The 20,698-nt window shown below is 40.8% G+C and overlaps 1 protein-coding gene across 1 annotated transcript in view; it reads right to left on the bottom strand.

Annotated features, from left to right (window-relative positions):
- Nucleotides 1–20,698, bottom strand: part of PGAP1 (post-GPI attachment to proteins inositol deacylase 1) — a 58,437-nt gene that overhangs the window by 8,759 nt on the left and 28,980 nt on the right. The window contains exons 12-27 of the mRNA XM_083467955.1: nucleotides 18,601–18,652; nucleotides 18,249–18,326; nucleotides 17,065–17,140; nucleotides 16,691–16,764; nucleotides 16,453–16,504; nucleotides 13,869–13,935; nucleotides 12,350–12,458; nucleotides 10,886–10,924; nucleotides 9,028–9,121; nucleotides 8,241–8,331; nucleotides 7,864–8,061; nucleotides 5,251–5,386; nucleotides 4,125–4,175; nucleotides 2,870–3,111; nucleotides 2,080–2,184; nucleotides 11–710 (exon numbers count right to left, since the gene is read on the bottom strand). Coding sequence (XP_083324081.1) covers nucleotides 572–710; nucleotides 2,080–2,184; nucleotides 2,870–3,111; nucleotides 4,125–4,175; nucleotides 5,251–5,386; nucleotides 7,864–8,061; nucleotides 8,241–8,331; nucleotides 9,028–9,121; nucleotides 10,886–10,924; nucleotides 12,350–12,458; nucleotides 13,869–13,935; nucleotides 16,453–16,504; nucleotides 16,691–16,764; nucleotides 17,065–17,140; nucleotides 18,249–18,326; nucleotides 18,601–18,652 — 1,603 coding nt within the window. The 3' untranslated portion in view covers nucleotides 11–571. The remainder of the gene's footprint in view (nucleotides 1–10; nucleotides 711–2,079; nucleotides 2,185–2,869; nucleotides 3,112–4,124; nucleotides 4,176–5,250; nucleotides 5,387–7,863; nucleotides 8,062–8,240; nucleotides 8,332–9,027; nucleotides 9,122–10,885; nucleotides 10,925–12,349; nucleotides 12,459–13,868; nucleotides 13,936–16,452; nucleotides 16,505–16,690; nucleotides 16,765–17,064; nucleotides 17,141–18,248; nucleotides 18,327–18,600; nucleotides 18,653–20,698) is intronic.

Below are 20,698 nucleotides of genomic sequence, written 5' to 3'. Positions count from 1 at the left end.
TAGGGAACACTGTTATAGAGCAAAAAATATGGTACTTAGTAAACTATGTTACGTTGAATATAAATCGATGTACTGGGCCACCACCACTTTCAATAATCTCACAAACATGGAAGCTGTGAAATAGTTTTTGATTTGTCACCAAGTCGCGCAGCATCAGCATTGTAGCTTAGTACAGACCCAAGGAAGGACAAAGCATAGCTTCAGCTGCCTTTAACGGAATAAGAACTTTCGGATTGTCTTATTGGTTCTGGATTTTGCCAACAGTAATCCCGAAGAGCATATGGGACACACAAGTGCACATTTGTTTTTTTAAAAAACCCCAAAACACCACAAAAATAAAGCATCATTGTCAGAGGCAGATTCAGAACTGAGCTGTAAGGATTTCTTTTTAACAGTAAGGTACAAAACCCTATGCTTTCTAACTGGATCAACCTTCACAACATGTGCCCAGCATTGTTTTCACTTCTGCCACGGACAGAAGATAATGTTTATGATATTTTCATGTTGTCCCGGATTGTCCTCGGTTCAACTCCCTCCCTGGTGTGCTTGGTGCTTTGGTAAACTAAAGTCTTTACACAATGCAGCATAACGCGTGAAGAAAAAGGGGAATGATTACGAAGTATGGCATTCTGTCTAAGTGCATTGGTGCAAACACCACAGCGGCGACAGACAAAGGAAGTGGGAGATGTGCAGCCATCTTCAGCAGTTTACTGTGGAGAAAGGGGGGAAAAGGTAAAACAATTCTGCCGTTATTAAGGCTGCAAGCTGTGTGGCATAATAAAGAGTGCAGATATTCCCAGGGAAATACCAGGGAGTATTTAGTACTTCTGCATATTACATAAACAAAGCGCTCTGCAACCCATCACTGCAACCAACCATCTCCTGGGCTGTCTGATCTTTCGTTCCGCCAGCAAAATTAAGATACCTGCCCACACGGGGCTGACACAAAAGGTCTGCTCATATATTGTGAAAAAAATGAAAGTTTCTTTTCCCCCTATTTCCTCAGCCCTCTGTCTCCCAGCAACCCCATAACAAAACGTCTCAAACTGAATGTAACTGACCTGCATGAACTACTTGAAGACTTGAAAACAGACACAGAATCACAGGCGTAGCCAAGGTTTTTGTTGCGGGGGGGGCAGGCCTTTTGTTAGAAGGGGGCAGAACCTCAGCTTGCTATGTATTTTTATTGATTGGGGGGACAGCTGCCCCCCTTCTGCCCTCTTGGCTACTCTCATGCACTGAATGTACTTTTAATAAACACATAAAAAAATCGAAAAAGAAAAGAAAGACTCGGACTGAACCACCCAACCTTCTGGCATATCCTAGCCTGACATTTCGAATATTGCAGTCTCATTTAAATGGAGGCTTAACATGGCAAGCGTTGACCTGAACCATCATCACCCCTGAAAATGGGGGTGTAGGGGGGGCACTCGGGGCCTGGCACGTAACAGTAACCCAAACTATGGTTTATCATGAATGTGCAAGCCTTTTGGTGCTGAAGAGAAAATCAAGGCTTCTTTGCTCTTCCCTGGGTCCTGCTGTTGCCACACTGCCACAGTTCAGCTCAGCATTATGCACAAACATAGGCTTGTGGTTTGTCTCACTCCAAAAAAGTGGTGAGCTGCAACCATGGCTTGTTTTTGGTTTACAGAGTCAGGGGTGCATGCCCCATAATAACATGTGGGGCTTGCAGGGGTGAAATTGGCAGAAGGCATCTTCCCTGACACTCCCACTTTGAGAAGCCTCTCTGAATCACACCCACCGAACAGTAAAGAGTAAGGAAACAGCTTGAAAACACAAAACTCCCATCGTCCCTAGCTAGCAGGACTCAGTGGTCAGGGATGATGGGAACTGTAATCCAAAAACAGCTGGAGGGCCAAGTCTGGGAAGCACTGCTAAGTGATCCTGATAATACATAGTGGGTAGGGTGGGAACAGGCAGAAGATGCTCTTAAAGGCTTGTACCTGTATGTGACTAAAATAATTGTGATTGTTTGGTTTTAAAACACAAATAAACACCCCAAACTGCACCTTCAAACAACAAAACTGTGGGGGAAATGAAGATAATGAACTAAGGTACCTTGTTTTAACTTTTGTAGTGCTTGCGTTCATGAGTATACCCAAAATGGCTATGAGCATAAAAGCAGTAGATCTACATGGATCAGGATCAAGCTTGATATGGTACCTATTTGGGGGAGAAAAAACAAAGAGCATGGTAATAAACGGAAAATCAAATTTTGCAAGGGAAACACAAAGTAGCAGCAACAGAATATTGTAGACACAAGTGGTAGATAATACATAAAGCAGACGGTGGAGGGCCATCTCTCATGTATGATTTAGTTGGCCTAGATCAGGGGTCAGCAAACTTTTTCAGCAGGGGGCCAGTCCACTGTCCCTCAGACCTTGGGGGGGGCGTGGACAATATTTTGAAAAAAATAAAATAAATGAACAAATTCCTATGCCCCACAAATAACCCAGAGATGCATTTTAAATAAAAGCACACATTCTACTCAAGTAAAAACACGCTGATTCCCAGACTGTCTGCGGGCCGGATTTAGAAGGTGATTGTGCTGGATCCGGCCCCCGGGCCTTAGTGTGCCTACCCATGGCCTAGATGCCCCTCCAAGTTCCTTCCAATTCTATGATTCTAAGATTCTAATTCTATGATTCTAAGAAATAGATATTACGGCATGGGACGGAACAAGAAACAATATGCAACACAGTAAAAGAGAATACAACAAACTTCATATACTGATGCTGCTATGAGCTTCCCCAATTTTAAAATCAACGCCTTTGGATGGAGTAGCTGAGTTTGAAGCCAACCCGTCGTGGATTCTTGTATAAAACCTGCAAGTTCTTCTGGCGGTTACCTGAGATTTTTCAGCCAGTAAATTAAAGACGGGCAACTGAGCAGCACAATCAACGTGAGCAAGTTGAGAACGGTGACATGCATCTTAAGACTGTCTTCAACGCTGTCAACGGCTGCGCTGCCCGTAGGTGGTGATGATGTTGCTGCTGCTGCTGCTTCTGAAAGGCCATCTGCTGATGATGCACAGCTCTCTTCCGTTTCTCTTTTGGAACAAGCGGAGCTTTGTTCCGAGTTCTTTGGGCACTATAAAATATTAGCGTAGGCATTAATAGGTTGATAAAAAGTTTAGCGGTGAGCTTAAAAGTGCTTCATGGGGAAGGTAAAAAAAAAAAATCAAGTACAGTGGTACCTCAGGTTAACTACTTAATTCGTTCCGGAGGTCTGTTCTTAACCTGAAACTGTTCTTTACCTGAAGCACCACTTTAGCTAATGGGGCCTCCTGCTGCTGCCGTGCCGCCGGAGCCCGATTTCTCATCCTGAAGCAAAGTTCTTAACCCAAGGTACTATTTCTGGGTTAGCGGAGTCTGTAACCTGAAGCGTATGTAACTTGAGGTACCGCTGTAGTGCTATTTATTTAATTTATAATCCACCTCTTTCTCCAAGGAGCTCAAGGTAGGATAGGTACTCTCCATGTCTCCGTTTCACCCTCACCAACAACTCTGTGAGGCTGGGAGAGACCCGCCGGCCAAAAGTCACCCAGTGGGCTTCATGGTTGACTCAGGTTTTCAACCCTGGTCTCCCAAGTCCTAATCCAGAACTCTAACAACTACACCAGGGTTCCTCAAACTTGGGCCTCTCCAGCTGTTTTTGGCCTACAATCCCTATCAATCCTGACCACTGGTCCTGCTAGCTTAGGCATGATGGGAGTTGTAGTCCAAAAACAGCTAGAGACCCAAGTTTGGGAGACCCTACACTACGCTGGCTTGAGTAGCAATGTAGCCAAGATATACTATTGCCCTATCCTTTCCCAATGCTGCCATGATGCCAGTGCAGCCATCATTGCAGGTCCTTGGGGGAACACACCAATATTTCCTGAATGCCCACTCCCTAGTGGTGTACCAGACAAAAGGCAAAGCACAAAGGGAACAAAAGGTAGAAGAGGGGGAACACAAACATTTGAAAACATTAAATGCCAAAACTATTTTTGTTTAGGCAAGCCTACCCAGACGTGTAAATTTTGAGATGTTTTTAAGTTTCTTTTACTGTTGGTTTAAATTAACTTCCAATGTTTTAAATTGGTAACTGAGCAAACCTACCGTATCAAGGACACTTAGTTCTGTTCTGACATTTGAATGCAGTTTAATAACCTGTAAAAAAAATAAAAAGTCTTTTTGAATTGCAGTGTATCAACTTGTAAGTGCAACTTATCTTCATCACCGAGACTAAAACATAATTCCCTTTTTAAAGTTTTTTAATTAAGTTTCCAAAAATTTCACACATACATTTCAGTACATAATAAAAACTTTTTTCCTTTTACTTCCCACCCCCTTCTCCATGGTGTCTCCTCTGTCACACCATTTCTTCTATCTCTTAACCCTTAACAAAACTACTGTTATCTTTACTCTCTTCTGTTGCTCATAGTCCCAATCCTGCTCGCGTGTCCATCATATAATAATATTTCTTGAAATAATCTGAAAAGGGTTTCCACTCTTCCACAAAACCTTTGTCACTAGGGTTCTCTTATTTTAGCTGTCCACTTTGCCAATTCTGCATAATCCAACTACAGTGGTACCTCGGGTTAAGTACTTAATTCGTTCCGGAGGTCCGTACTTAACCTGAAACTGTTCTTAACCTGAAGCACCACTTTAGCTAATGGTGCCTCCTGCTGCTGCTGCGCCACTGGAGCACGATTTCTGTTCTCATCCTGAAGCAAAGTTCTTAACCTGAAGCACTATTTCTGGGTTAGTGGAGTCTGTAACCTGAAGCGTATGTAACCTGAAGTGTATGTAACCCGAGGTACCACTGTAAAACATAATTCCTTTCTCGTTCTTTCAAACTACGAGGATAGGGCAACTTGAGAAAGACGAGGTTTGAAACCTGGACTTGCACTCCCAGCCCCAGTGCCACCTTCCATGTTGTTCTGAAGGGTTCCCCAACCATCTGAAGTAGGTTTTCAGTTGGCACAGAAGGCCAAGGGGGCGGTAACAGTAAAAAAAGTATTCAATCAAGAAATCTGAGCAAAATATTGGATTTTATGTGCACCAAAAACAGGGATAGCTGGATGACTTGGAGGCAGGCAAGCGCCATCTTTTCCTCTCATTTTCCACGCCACATCACACTTGGCACCAAAGCCATGAGAAGACTGCCCAAACCAACCCATGATTAAAAAACTTTAAAAGCATTTTATTCACATACTGTATTTGCCACAGGCTGGTTAAATACCTTGAAGGTGTAATGAGCATATGTCATTAATATAGCCAACGCTCCACATGTAGTCCAGCTAAGGAAAAACATGCAAACAGCTACGCACAACGTTCTTCGCGTAATCAAACTGGGCTCTGGTGGAAGCCGAGAGTGTCTGGCAAATGCAAACAGTCATAATTTAATTCTAATAATTCTAATAATAATAATAATAATAATAATAATAATAATAATAATAATAATAATTTATTATTTATACCCCGCCCATCTGGCTGAGTTTCCCCATCTGAAGGGAGGGCGTTCCACAGGGCGGGCGCCACTACCGAGAAGGCCCTCTGTCTGGTTCCCTGTAACCTCACTTCTTGCAGTGAGGGAACCGCCAGAAGGCCCTCGGTGATGGATCTCAGTATCCGGGCTGAACAATGGGAGTGGAGACGCTCCTTCAGGTATACAGGACCGAGGCCATTTAGGGCTTTAAAGGTCAGCACCAACACTTTGAATTGTGCTCGGAAACATACTGGGAGCCAATGCAGACCTCTCAGGACCGGTGTTATGTGGTCCCGGCGGCCAGTCCTAGTCACCAGTCTACCTGCCACATTCTGGATTAATTGCAGTTTCCGGGTCACCTTCAAAGGTAGCCCCATGTAGAGCGCGTTGCAGTAGTCCAAGCGGGAGATAACTAGAGCATGCACCACTCTGGCGAGACAGTCTGCGGGCAGGTAGGGTCTTAGCCTGCGTACCAGATGGAGCTGATAAACAGCTGCCCTGGACACAGAATTAACCTGCGCCTCCATGGACAGCTGTGATTCCAAAATGACTCCCAGGCTGCACCCCTGGTCCTTCAGGGGCACAGTTACCCCATTCAGGACCAGGGAATCCCCCACACCCTGAGCAGCCAAACATTAATCATGTATATAGTATAATGGGTCAGTTCAGACACCTTGCCAAACTACGATTTGTGCTAACCAAAGTTTAGAACCTATGCGATAGACATTTTCCTGGCTCAAGCTAAAGGAGGTACACATTGCCCTTCAGAGGGTGTCCTTGTGTCCGTAGGGAAAAGTTACAATTTCACTCTGGCACTACATCTATAATGCAGCTGCGTCAGGAGGCTTACCAAAATCCTTAACTATGAGGGTCAATTCATTTCACACGAGTCCCGAATTTGCTGTTTTTCGTGTTCTTTCCCTTCCATTTCTTTTTTAAACTAACAGTTTTGGTATTTATGAATACTACTTAAAGATGCCACATCCTGGTTTTCTGAAAATAATGTTACCCCTAAACATGCAAATAAACATTTCACCTTTCAGGAAAAGGAGTTACAGTATTACCAAATATCTCTTTTGTACATTGAAGTTTAGTGAATCCAGTCTGTTTTTCAATTATGTATATTTCCCAAAGCAGATGTTAGTACTACAGAATTATAACAGCACAAACACACTGGAATGGTTTAGCTTCTGGGGGGGGGGGAGTTTCTAGGAAAAAAAAATGTTTCTTGGACAAACCCTGAGATAGGAATCAAGCATTCTGTGGCTTTCTGGGTCAAAGTCTAAATTAAAGTGTGATTACTTTTTACTTTGCCCGGATAAGATGAGCAAAGTTACTTTGAAAAAGAGGAGTCCTAAATAGAAAGATCAACCGTACAATCCAAGAATTTAAAAAGAGTAATTTGATGGAAAGAAAAAGGAAAAATCAAGTTTAATCAAGTCAAGGGCCATGGATTTTGGCAGCTGTATGTTTCATTCTGCCGGGTACAATAAGTATAAGTGCAGAAACTTGCTCCAATTTCCAAGAACTAAAATTGAAAGTAAAATCAAAGACCTCCTTAAGCCCACAAATGATATCTATCCTATCTAACCTTAAAAAAAAAAAGGATAATAAACGCAATCTGATATGATTAGGCCAAGGAACAAAAATGGAAGAAAACCACCGCAGAACTAGAACAGAAATGCAACAAATGGTTTATTCCTTCATGAAATAAAAAAGCTTTTATGCCCTGTTCAGAATTTGATTGAAAAAGAATGGCATTTCAACTGGAAAGGAAAATTACAAACTGGCAAGGGTCAGTTTGTGAATGATGTCCTGGACTAAACAAGTGACCCAACTATTAACCCTATTACCTCTGACCATTTAGTATCCTTTGGTAGAATGTGATAAGGTTCTACCTTATGCAGAAAAACCTCTCTTTAAATGCAAGTTAACCAAATTGCCCTTACAGCCACCATCTCACAAAGATGCCACTAAAAGCTAGTAAAATATTGTACAATGTACTACAGTCCTCATGAAAGTTAACCCATTCTCTCAGCTAGTTAAGAACTATCCCCAGGTTTAGTATAATCACTGTTTAATACAGTTACAGATAGGTAGCCGTGTTGGTCTGCCATAGTCAAAATAAAAAAAATTCCTTCCAGTAGCACCTTAAAGACCAACTAAGTTAGTTCTTGGTATGAGCTTTCGTGGTATCTGAAGAAGTGTGCATGCACACGAACGCTCATACCAAGAACTAACTTAGTTGGTCTTTAAGGTGCTACTGGAAGGATTTTTTTTATTTTCACTGTTTAATAGGTAGGCACTATATTTTCATCTTTTATCATTTCACCTACATAAAATAAGAGCAGTTGGTGTTTTTTTTACCTGGCCAAAGCTACATGCAATGAGGATGAGATCCTTAGAAATGAACTGAAGAGTTTGCCACACCAATAGGCTATGCCGGTCCCAAACATAAAGAGGATTAGAGATACAAAAGGAAACCACAAATTCTGGTTGTTCGGTGTAACAGCATCCAATTCTGGCAAGGATAATATATCCCAGATTCCTTTAAGCCAGTTAAGCCTGTGGGGGAGAGAAAACACAAGATTATAGTTGTTTGCTTTACTTGCTTATCAAAAAATTATAATTAATCCTAATTTCAAATGCTTTTTTTTTTAGTATGTATGTTACTGATGAGGACCTTTATCGCTGCATGAAGAATTCCATGGTGTAGTGGAAAAATATACAAGCAAGGAACTTACCCCAACAAGAATTTAACAATATTCACTATTGGTTCTACTTTATAGGGCCTGGCTGCTTTAGTAAGTGCTGGTACAAAATCTGTGCAATGACCTAGAACAAGAAAAATGTATATCAAGAATCAGATGTGGCCAGTAAATTAAAATATTAACAGAAAAATCATAAATGTTTCAAAATTTCAGGATATATTATAACCATTGTTAAATGCTAATTCCACTGCAGTAAAACTTCTATTTGTCATATGATGTCATTACTAATGCACAGGTGGTATGGGGAAACAGACCGACAGAAATTATTTACAGTAATAGTTGTATTCAGTTTTAGACACTGAATATTTGTGACACAGAATTCTCAAATATGGATATATTTAAATGTGTTTTCCCCCCAGCTTGCAAGTCTGACCAAAATGAAGCTCCTGGCCTAAAGGGCAAATAACTTGGCGGATATTTCCCTAATGATTTGAGAAATCAAATATAACTCAAGCTTTAAAAATGTACTGACTTTTAAAAGTGCTACTTAGCATTGTAAAGAGTTTGCTTTAATATACATTCAAGTCGATAAGCTATACAATAACTAATGTTTATTCTTGCCAGTTAATAGCTTCCCTCCCCAGATTCCTATCAGTATCTATGTGATTATCAACCACTTTACAACAAATCTCAGCATCTTTTTTAAAAAAGATAACAAAACGATTGCTGAACTACAAATGAAATGTACAATGAAACTCTGTTTTCTAGTTTTATAATAAAAAACAAACCTGCGCTTAAAAATCTTTTCACGAAATGTTACCTGTTGAAATTAGGGACCTTAACTGTCTTCCGTAAGCAAGAAGAATATTAGAAATTATGTACACGGGTAGCGTGCCACCATGGAATCTTATTACCTACAAAACAAGAATGTTTTATGGAAAAAATGGAGCATGCAAATATCACCACAACAATTCAATATCACCACAACAATTCAATACTTACATAGTGCTTTTTTCTAAATACTTCACATACATTATCTGAGTAATTATTAAAAACCTTTGAGACATGCCTATATAACAGGTGGAAGGGCTGAGACAACAAAATGGCTTGCTCAATACCACCTAGCAAATTCATGGGTGGACTGAGATTTCTTTAAAAACTCCCAATTTATATTCTTAACCAACATGTTACGCTAGCTCTCAGGGTATCTTTTTTCAAGATAAAAATGGGCTCAGTTTCTTTTCCACAGGTATGAGTACCACACATTCTAGTGCCAAGAAAAAGCACACAGACATATCAATCTGTTACTCAAATCTCAAGTTGCAATCAAGTACATCAGCATTAGCATGAAGGGGTAAGGATGTGAAAGCAGCAATGCTCCCATAATTGTACATACAAACCACAGAACAGGGCTTCAAATTTAGCACAATCAAGTTTCAGACTGTGATTAAAGATGGCCACTTTAAAATCAGAACTGTAGCTCTTGCCACCAGGGCAAATCAGGCCTGAATTATCTTGTGATCCACCAACATGTGTTCTGACTTGCTGGTTGTTTACCCATCTAAGGGAGGCGGCAAAAAAATAAATTACCAACGCAATAAATGATGGCTGGTCTGAAGCATGACAAGCTGTTTTGACCTGGTTTAAGTTTATAGGATTTAAGCAAAACTGAATTTGCACAAATAAGTTTCATTTGCTATTCTGTTGCTGACTTGCCCTGCTTTAAAAAAGGTAAAGGGACCCCTGAGCATGAGGTCCAGTTGTGGCCGACTCTGGGGTTGCGGTGCTCATCTCGCTTTATTGTCCAAGGGAGCCGGCGTACAGCTTCTGGGTCATGTGGCCAGCATGACTAAGCCGCTTCTGGTGAACCAGAGCAGCGCATGGAAATGCCGTTTACCTTCCCGCCGGAGCGGTACCTATTTATCTACTGGCACTTTGATGTGCTTTCGAACTGCTAGGTTGGCAGGAGCTGGGACCGAGAAACGGGAGCTCACCCTGTTCCAGGGATTCGAACCGCCGACCTTCTGATCGGCAAGTCCTAGGCTCTGTGGTTTAACCCACAGCCCCACCCATGTCCCACCTGCCCTGCTTTAGAGACAGCTATTTAAAGCTTTTCAGTCTGCTTCTGATTTTTCATAACTGCTTTGTCTTCTTTTAAAAAAAGCACAGTGCAGTAGCAGCAAGCGCTGGCTGAGAGGTGCGGTCTGATGTTCTGGGAACTGAATTGAGCATATGGCCTTGAGCAAGTCATTTGTTTGGTCTACATTCAAGTTATTTCTTGCTTCCCAAGAAATAACTTCCCAAGAAATTCCCACAGATGTAGACAGTACTGTTTGTTCTTGACGTGATGCGTGGATGGAATTGCCTGGCGGCAGGAAACCTGTAAACACATGCAATAACTGGACCTCTTATGAACATAGCATTTTCTGCTTCCACCCATCCAACCCGACCCACCAGGCTCCATGGATGGGAATTATTTGGCAATGTAGACACCACACCCCTATTCTGGGGAGGCATCCGTTAGAACAGTTGGGACTATCTTTTATGAACTACACCCTATTGTTACAGATGCATGCTACACTCACGGAATACATTTTATCAGATCAAGGTACGTTATCATTGTTTTGTTATCTTTACGCATTATCAGCTTAAGGTTAAGTGAAACAAAACTTTCTTACCTGACCAAGGACTTGCAGAAAAGAGGTCTTGATGGTTACCTAGTTGCAACACACATTTTAAAAGGTAGGTGTTTTTTTTTTACACAAAACAATAATATAGCATAAGAGCAAAATAATCAGAATACTCTCAGTTACTATGATAAAATAAGGTGTGCAGTTTAACAATCCAGCAGCGTCCCTGGAGGCCCAAAAAGCCTTGGTTTGTATGAAGTGCCTTGCATTATTTTCAGCTGGTGAACCAACTGCAATCCCTCCTAGACACTGACTGTTGGTCCACAGGGACCCATGCTCTTATGGGCTCCGCTCCGGATCAGGCTGCTGCAATGTATTGTTCTGCCTTGGAAGACTGTTTGGAAACTTAAAATACAGATGCTAAGCTCCTATGTGGACTGACCATCAAGATCATATTTTGTTAGTTCTTAAACATAACATACACCAACTGCCAATCCATTTCCAAGCATAATTCAAACTAATTGTGTTCATGGGTAATAATAATAATAATAATAATAATAATAATAATAATAATAATAATAATAAAAATAATAAAATTTATTTATATCCCGCCCAGGGCTCAGGGCGGCTAACAACAATAAAACAGTACAAAAGTACAGCATAAACAACATTCTAAAATCATTCATTATAAAATTAATTAATTAAGTAAGACCTAAACAGTTTAGGACTCAGGAACCTGAAGGCTTGCCCAGTTACCACATGTTTGTGCCCAATTATCTGAGGTCTGGTGGGGGATTATCAGCATTGTGCGTGTAGAAATGTCCCTCCCAGCAAAGTCCACTTAGTACAATTATTATGCCTTTTCAGTACCATGGTAAGATTTTTCCCCAGCACAGAATGTTTGCCCAGGCCTTTGTTAAGTGTCACCTAGTTATGTGTCATTTTATGTTTTTTTTAAATGACAGGCAACTATATTTTATTTTTTGTTATTTTTTATCCTCAGAATTACTAACAATAGCAAAATGTTCATTTTAGTGGAAAATAAATAAATACAGCACTATTAAAATGCTCATTTCACAAAAGGTGAAAGCTCGATTATTTAAAATATTTCATTACCCGCACTTCACTGCAAAGCAATCCCAGAGCGGGTTACAATTTAAAATTCGGATCCATGTAAAATGATGCAACTATATCTGGTAAAACAAGGCAGTCCGTTTGCAATCATAAGGAAACACTGAACAGGCCTAGGCACTAATTACTGAGCAAAGACCAGGGGAAATAAAGAATTCCAAAACTGGGGTGCCATTACCAAGAAGGCCCTCTCCTACTCTGACATATAACAAACATCAGCTGGCTGCAACACAAACAAAGGAACTTTATTTCAGTTGTGCATCAAAAGGCTTCTACTGACTGTCTTTTACTACAATACAGAAAATGGGCACCCTTGTTTTGAAGGGAAGTTGGGGAAATGTAACTCTTTTTTATACTTACTTCATATAGGCTTTTACTTACTTCATATTTGCAATCTGAAGATGAATAAATGTTCAACGATGGAACAGCAGTGTCATTTTCAGGCTGGGCAATGTGAAGCTTTGCAGAAATCTCAGTCGAAGATGGAACCCTGTGGTGGTTAGGTTATGTTTTTTTAAAAATATTGGTCTGCAAGGAACACTTGTCCAATCTAAAATAAAGTCTGATGCGATCTTGTTAAGTGTGCATGGCATTATGAGACAGGAGAACTCATTTTGTGCAGGAGGATACATTGCTAGCTTTTGCTGCAGGTTCCACTGGTTGTTTTTTTAAATGACGAGCTAAAACCCAGACATTCAGAGCTGTCATTCATTTAACAAGTGGCACTACCGCTTATCAAAGTTTCCATATCATTCAGACTTTGAAACTATGGTTGAAGCTACAGTGGTGCCCCGCAAGACGAATGCCTCGCAAGACGGAAAACTCGCTAGACGAAAGAGTTTTCCGTTTGGGAGGTGCTTCGCAAGACGATTTTCCTATGGGCTTGCTTCGCAAGACGACAATGTCTTGCGAGTTCCTGCTGGTTTTTTTCCTTTCCCCCCCCTTTTCTAAGCCGCTAAGCCGCTTATCAGCTGATCCGATCAGCAGATAAGCCGCTAAAAGCCGCTAATAGCGCTAATCCTTCAATGCTTCGCAAGACGAAAAAACCGCTAGACGAAGAGAATCACAGAACGGATTCTTTTTGTCTTGCGAGGCACCACTGTAGTTTGCAAACTCTGATTAGGATAGGAGTGATGGTTTTAACCAGTGGAGATAACACTGTCAGCAAGGCAGTGAAGAGACTACTTGAACCTATGCAACATATCTTTTCCAGATCACTGCTCAAGCTTCTTCCAATTGATACCTTTTTGGAATTATTCTAGGAGAGGCATGCACATGGAAGCATCATGACAAACCCATGCCTCATGTGGACTTGTGAAGAAACGGGCATTAGTAGGAATCTTCTGGCTACTTAACTATTATTCGGTGTTTTGTTGTTACACATGAAAGCTTCACCCTTCCTTAAAAACTCTGACATTAAGATCATTTGCTATCCCAAATTTTGTGGTACAGTGGTGCCTGCAAGACGAATGCCTTGCAAGACGGAAAACTCGCTAGACGAAAGAGTTTTCCATTTTGGAGGTGCTTCGCAAAACGAATCTCCTATGGGCTTGCTTCGCAAGACGACAATGCCTTGCGAGTTCCTGCGGTTTCCCCCCCTTTCCCCCCCTTTTTCTAAGCCGCTAAGCCGCTTATCAGCTGATCCGATCAGCCGATAAGCCGCTAAAAGCCGCTAAAAGCCGCTAATAGCGCTAATCCGAAAATCCTTCAATGGGCTTGCTTCGCAAGACGAAAAAACCGCTAGACGAAGAGAATCACAGAACGGATTCTTTTCGTCTTGCGAGGCACCACTGTACTATTCACCTGCATATTGTGATAACGCATTCATATCATATATGGAAGTCCTAAGGTGTGACACTTTTCAGTGACGTAAAGAAATCAAATAATGTTAAACTCTTACTGTGACAAAGTTAAAGAGTCTTCATAGGACCATGGTATATGAAGCTGGTACACAGAAGGTTTCCTTTCTGAAAGAAGCAAATGAAAGTACATAATAAAACAAAGAGCCAAGCACCTGATGAAATACGGTTTAAATCAGGCCACTACAAAAGGACTCTGCTACAACAAACAAAGAAACTTTTCAAAACGTATCACGCTATCAAAAAGCAAGTCCAAGGAGTATTTTGCAACACCTTAGGTTCTGCTGTGACATGAGAGACCAAGAATGAGGCCCAAATGTCATTTGACTCTCTTTTTGTCATAAAACAGCTGTAATGTAAGGTTGTAGAATTATATTGAAATGTAACAACAACAACTGAGATAACGATAATGTGTAATTCTCTTATTCCAATAACCATCTCCCAGTTGCTCACAATCTCTAATGCTCGGCATTTTAATATTTTTGCTTCTTTGCCAATGTGTCTTGTCTATTTCAATTTTGCATTGAGCCACACTTCTCATTATTCACGTCACACTGCAGACTCAAGCAGCACGGCAGACTTAATATTACGGCTGTGTGATATCATCATTTACCCGATTCCAACTCTGCAGGCAGGCACGGTGAAAGAAATAGAAAGAGGCTTATGAAGTACAACAAGAGGAAAGAGAGATGGCAACTGTGCCATTCAGCAAGATAAATGGGAAGGTTATTCACAGAACAGAAAATGTATGTTCACTTCATCAATTTTCACTCTTAAGTGGCATTAGATTGCCAACTTTAAGGAGAGTGTCGTGCACCCAGTTCAAGTGGCAATTTAAAAATCTCAGGCTTACAATGCATAAGCTTCCTCTCTGCCCTGGCAGGGCATGAGGATGATAAGCTTCTACAAATCCTTGCTGGCATAAATGGGAGATTTCAAGACGCCAAGCTTCTGTGATTGTTATCATAAAGTGAAAAAACCCAGCCCCATAAATCTGCCTTTGTAGTGCTAACACCCAAGTACTACCCAAGACAAAGCGAATCAGTTTGGATTAGGGAAAGGATAACTACAAAAGATCAAGTAACAAACTGGTAGTCTGCTAACACAATGGACAACGAAAGACCATGCCTTGTTATTAATGCTAACCTGCAAGATCTGGGGAGGGGACAAGAGGAGAACTTCAAGAGCAATCCAGGTTCATTTTAAATGTTGTGTGCCTGCAGCATAATGAACCGGTCTCATTTTACCACTGTGAACCCTGAAAGTTGCTGACTTTAATGAAAGGAATAATATTTGCATCCTATCCACATCACCATGTTTCCAATGGGTCTCTCTCTCTCTCTCTCTCTCTCTCTCTCTCTCTCTCTCTCACACACACACACACACACACACACACACACACACACAGCACATATACCATCTCATACATATGAACTGAAACATAAGCAGATTAGAAAACAAATTTAGGCATCTTAGGGATACCAACTACATTTGCACATATTTAATTCCTCTCTAGCCCACACAGGGATCTATATATACCACATCTAAACGATCAGAACAGAGTTTAGAATAAAACTTAGCTCAGTGGCAACACACATTTAGCTGGTTTACCAGGACACACCAGGTGCTCACCAGTGATAAAATCATCAAATAAAATTCTCACTCCACACCCCATTAATGAAGCAGAGTCATGAATCAACTGTCACATCTCAGTTACCGCTTGCATTAGAAAATATTTTAGCTTCATTTGGGGGGGAAGAAACACCCCCACCCACGCCCCTTATTTTCACACCAATCTTGTGATGCTCAGGAAATGCCACAATAAATAAGGGAATAATAATATTAAAATCTATGGACTAAAATGAATTTTGCCTTTGCATTAAAAGTAAGCTTAAATTTGCCTTCCAAGTACCCATCAATTTTTAAATCAACCGATAAAAAAAACAGTTCTTGTAACAGAGTCCTTTCCCCCCTTACCCATGATCAGAGCAAACAAAAAATAATGGATTCTGAAACACACTCTAAATGGCTGATTTAAGCAAACATCTCCACAATCTGATACCTTAGCTTATTTGTAGTTCACTAGTTCACCTGCTAAACTTGAGATCAAATCTTCTAGATTAACAGACCTTTCAGACCTGATATATATCTATCAGCTAGCAGAGTTAACGTAATATGAAATCAAGCTGGGGTACTGCAGAAAAGTTGAGCTGAATTGTAGAGTGCTTTATAATGAAGTGGCAAGCTCAGCTACTGAAACTATACTTCAAGAAAAGAAGATTGTTATGAAATCTCAGCAAAACTGAAGAAAAACGAACAAAAATTGAGATATTTTAAAAGCAGGGAAGAGCAAGGTGAGCCTTAATATTGGATGTGCCTTGCTCAAATGTGAATCAGTAGGTTTCAATATAGTGCAAGGAATATTGCCCACATCAGTAAACAAAGCCCCCCAAAAATCAAGTAAGGTTAATTGTACAGCAAGTCAGACTACAAAATGACCTGAGAAATGAAGACTACAGAACAAATGACATTACAAAAATAAGAACATGTGAGTAATGAGGTACATGCAAAGGATTCCCCCCCCCCCAACACTGGTTTAAAAGTGATTTCTGGAAATAAATTTACCTTTAAGCGACTGGCAGCTGCTCTCTATAAGGATGTTAAAAGCTTGGTATATCTAAACAAATGTAACAATGCAATACATGTTAGTTTACTAGAACTCCCTAAAAGAACTAACCCAAAACAGAAAACTTATGTACCTGAAATAATAAATAAATTAATAATAATAATAATAAAATATAATAATAATAATAATAATAATAATAATAATAATAATAATAATAATAATAATCAGTATTTATACCTGACCAAAATGTTGAAGCTGAACCTTGTGAATAAGGCCAGTTGAATTTAATACGATTTTGCTTGAAGAAAGTCCTGTAGAAAGCATTGCTTCATGTCAGAAGTAGTCAGTAAATTATCATTCTTACATATTTCATTTCTATACCGCTTTATATTTTTAAGAAAAATCTCAAAGCGATTTACAGAATATTAAAACATCAATAAAACAATCTGAGGAAAGTCAAAGATAGAGTATACAGTCAAAGCAAAATACTTAACAGAAAACTAAAATATTATCTTAAAGATTTCAGTGTTTAGAGTGACAATTAACAAGAAATAATTATTTACACGGAAACCAGAATCGTGCATTTGCCAAATGCAGTGAAGGAGGCCTACCAAATGAAAAAAGGTGGGTCACAGGAAGCTGTACTGTTCTTGAAGCTTCGTTAAAGAACTCGCAGTCCAAAGTAAACTGCAAAAAGGAAATACAAAGTGATTTCTAGAATTTCTGGCAGTGGTCCACATAGCATTTCATCCTCACAAAGTGGAAAACCAAGAAAAGGTACAGTGGAACTTCGGTTGTCGAATGCTTCGGAAGTTGAAGGTTTTGGCTTTTGAATGCTCACAACCCGGAAGTGAGTGCTTCCGTTTTCGAATGCGCCTTGGAAGTCGAACGGCTTCCGAGGTGCTTTTCTCCATTTTTTCAATGGATTTTGCCGACTGGCAATTGCGCCTCGGTTGTTGAACATTTAGGAAGTTGAACAGTCTTCCGGAATGGATTACATTCGGCAACTGAGGTTCCACTGTATTAAACTTCACACCAGGAGAACTGGGTTCGAGAACTGACTCAACCATAAACTTAACAAATCACCTTACAGTGATACCTCAGGTTACAGACGCTTCAGGTTACAGACTCCGCTAACCCAGAAATATTACCTCAGGTTAAGAACTTTGCTTCAGGATGAGAACAGAAATCGTGCTCTGGCAGCGCGGCGGCCCCATTAGCTAAAGTGGTGCTTCAGGTTAAGAACAGTTTCAGGTTAAGTACGGACCTCTGGAACGAATTAAGTACTTAACCCGAAGTACCGCTGTATTAGTAAACAGAAATAAGCATAGTGGTCATTTCTGTATCACCTGCAAATGTTCTGCAGATTCTCAAACGTGTCATTTGGAACTAAGGCGTATTTTAGGCTCTCTTGTGGAGCCAAAAGCATGGTTTGTGCTTTACCCCAGATACTACAGAGGCAAACAACTCTTGCAGTCAATCCATCAATAGTCTAACACAGGCACAGGCAAACTTGGCCTTCCAGATGTTTTGGGACTACAACTCCCATCATCCCTAGCTAACAGGACCAGTGGTCAGGGGTGATGGGAATTGTAGTCTCAAAACATCTGGAGGACCGAGTTTGCCTATGCCTGGTCTAACAGCAAAGACTTGGCTCATTTGTTAAAAGAAAGCAACAGTTCTCATCACCAGTTATGGCATGCGCTAAAAAATACAACATTTCGGGAAAAGTTATGTAAAATACTCAGATGTATTGATTTTAAACACACACAAACTAGATGCCCCTGTCTATTACCTTATTACCATTGACGGCTGGTACATGAAGCACAAGATGAGACAAAGAAGGATATTCTTGAAGTTTCAGAGTCACAGTCTAGAAAGACAATACATGCAAAAGTAATGTTTAACTGGCCTGAAAAGTGTATTTTGAGTCTTTTAAAAAAACCATGGTGAAAATAATTTCGAAGTCTCCAATAGAGCACTTAAACCACAAGGAAAAACTGGAAGTGTTAATTTTATCACAGAATCTCTTCAAAATGTGTTTAAGTGGATTCAGCAGTGTTTAAGTGCACAGAACATTTATATTCTCTTAAATAATGAATAAATAAACAAGTATTTAGTTTTCAAGGAAATGGTGCAATTTTTACCTTAACTGTTGGCAGTAATTCAGTTTTCCAACTCAAATCAACACCTCGCAGACTGTAGAAAATTAAGATAAAAATTATTAGAAATTAGAGAACCATGATAGATGACGTTCATGAATATTTATTTCAAGTTCCTTGTGCTATATTTTAATTGGTAAGCAAGTTTAGAAAGCAACTCTAATATCCCTATGATTGATACCTATAGCTAATGTGGTGTAGTGGCCAAAGTGTCAAATTAGGCCTTTGTGGAAATGTAGGTCTAAATGCCCCCAGGCAAGAAACTGTAATACAATAACCACATTCTAAAATTATGGAGATAAGACATAAAAAGTTTGACTCTGGCCACAATTCTGAGGTGTTTAGAAGCTTTCACTTCCATTTTGGATTCACTGTTGTTGTTTAGTCGTGTCCAACTCTTCGTGACTCCATGGACCAGAGCACGCCAGGCACTCCTGTCTTCCACTGCCTCCCGCAGTTTGGTCAAACTCATGCTGGTAGCTTCGAGAACACTGTCCAACCATCTTGTCCTCTGTCATCCCCTTCTCATTGTGCCCTCCATCTTTCCCAACATCAGGGTCTTTTCCAGGGAGTCTTCTCTTTTCATGAGGTGGCCAAAGTATTGGAACCTCAGCTTCAGGATCTGTCCCGCCAGTGAACACTCAGGGCTGATTTCCTTAAGAATGGATAGGTTTGATCTTCTTGCAGTCCATGGGACTCTCAAGAGTCTCCTCCAGCACCATATAGTGGTACCTCGGGTTACATACGCTTCAGACTCTGCTAACCCAGAAATAGTGCTTCAGGTTAAGAACTTTGCTTCAGGCTGAGAACAGAAATCATGCTCCGGCGGCGCAGCAGCAGCAGGAGGCCCCATTAGCTAAAGTGGTGCTTCAGGTTAAGAACAATTTCAGGTTAAGTACGGACCTCCGGAACGAATTAAGTACTTAACCCAAGGTTTTGACAGAATTACAAGCCTGGTAGATGAAGGGAACGCAGTGGATGTAGCCTACCTTGATTTCAGCAAGGCATTTGACAAGGTGCCCCATGATATTCTTGTAAAAAAGCTGGTAAAATGCGGTCTTGACTATGCTACCACTCAGTGGATTTGTAACTGGCTGACTGACCGAACCCAAAGGGTGCTCATCAATGGTTCCTCTTCATCCTGGAGAAGAGTGACTAGTGGGGTGCCACAGGGTTCTGTCTTGGGCCCGGTCTTATTTAACATCTTTATCAACGACTTGGATGATGGACTCAAGGGCATCCTGATCAAATTTGCAGATGACACCAAACTGGGAGGGGTGGCTAACACCCCAGAGGACAGGATCACACTTCAAAACGACCTGGACAGATTAGAAAACTGGGCAAAAACAAACAAGATGAATTTTAACAGGGAGAAATGTAAAGTATTGCACTTGGGCAAAAAAAATGAGAGGTACAAATACAAGATGGGTGACACCTGGCTTGAGAGCAGTACATGTGAAAAGGATCTAGGAGTCTTGGTTGACCACAAACTTGACATGAGCCAACAGTGTGACGCGGCAGCTAAAAAAGCCAATGCAATTTTGGGCTGCATCAATAGGAGTATAGCATCTAGATCAAGGGAAGTAATAGTGCCACTGTATTCTGCTCTGGTCAGACCACACCTGGAGTACTGTGTCCAGTTCTGGGCACCACAATTCAAGAAGGACACTGACAAACTGGAACGTGTCCAGAGGAGGGCAACCAAAATGGTCAAAGGCCTGGAAACGATGCCTTATGAGGAACGGCTAAGGGAGCTGGGCATGTTTAGCCTGGAGAAGAGGAGGTTAAGGGGTGATATGATAGCCATGTTCAAATATATAAAAGGATGTCACATAGAGGAGGGAGAAAGGTTGTTTTCTGCTGCTCCAGAGAAGCGGACACGGAGCAATGGATCCAAACTACAAGAAAGAAGATTCCACCTAAACATTAGGAAGAACTTCCTGACAGTAAGAGCTGTTCGACAGTGGAATTTGCTGCCAAGGAGTGTGGTGGAGTCTCCTACTTTGGAGGTCTTTAAGCAGAGGCTTGACAACCATATGTCAGGAGTGCTCTGATGGTGTTTCCTGCTTGGCAGGGGGTTGGA

The sequence above is a fragment of the Podarcis liolepis genome (genome assembly GCF_965112155.1).
Source record: "Podarcis liolepis genome assembly, chromosome: 1".
Lineage (NCBI taxonomy): Eukaryota > Metazoa > Chordata > Lepidosauria > Squamata > Lacertidae > Podarcis > Podarcis liolepis.
Note: the sequence above shows the minus strand (reverse complement) of the source record. Positions and strands in the feature narration are given on the sequence as shown.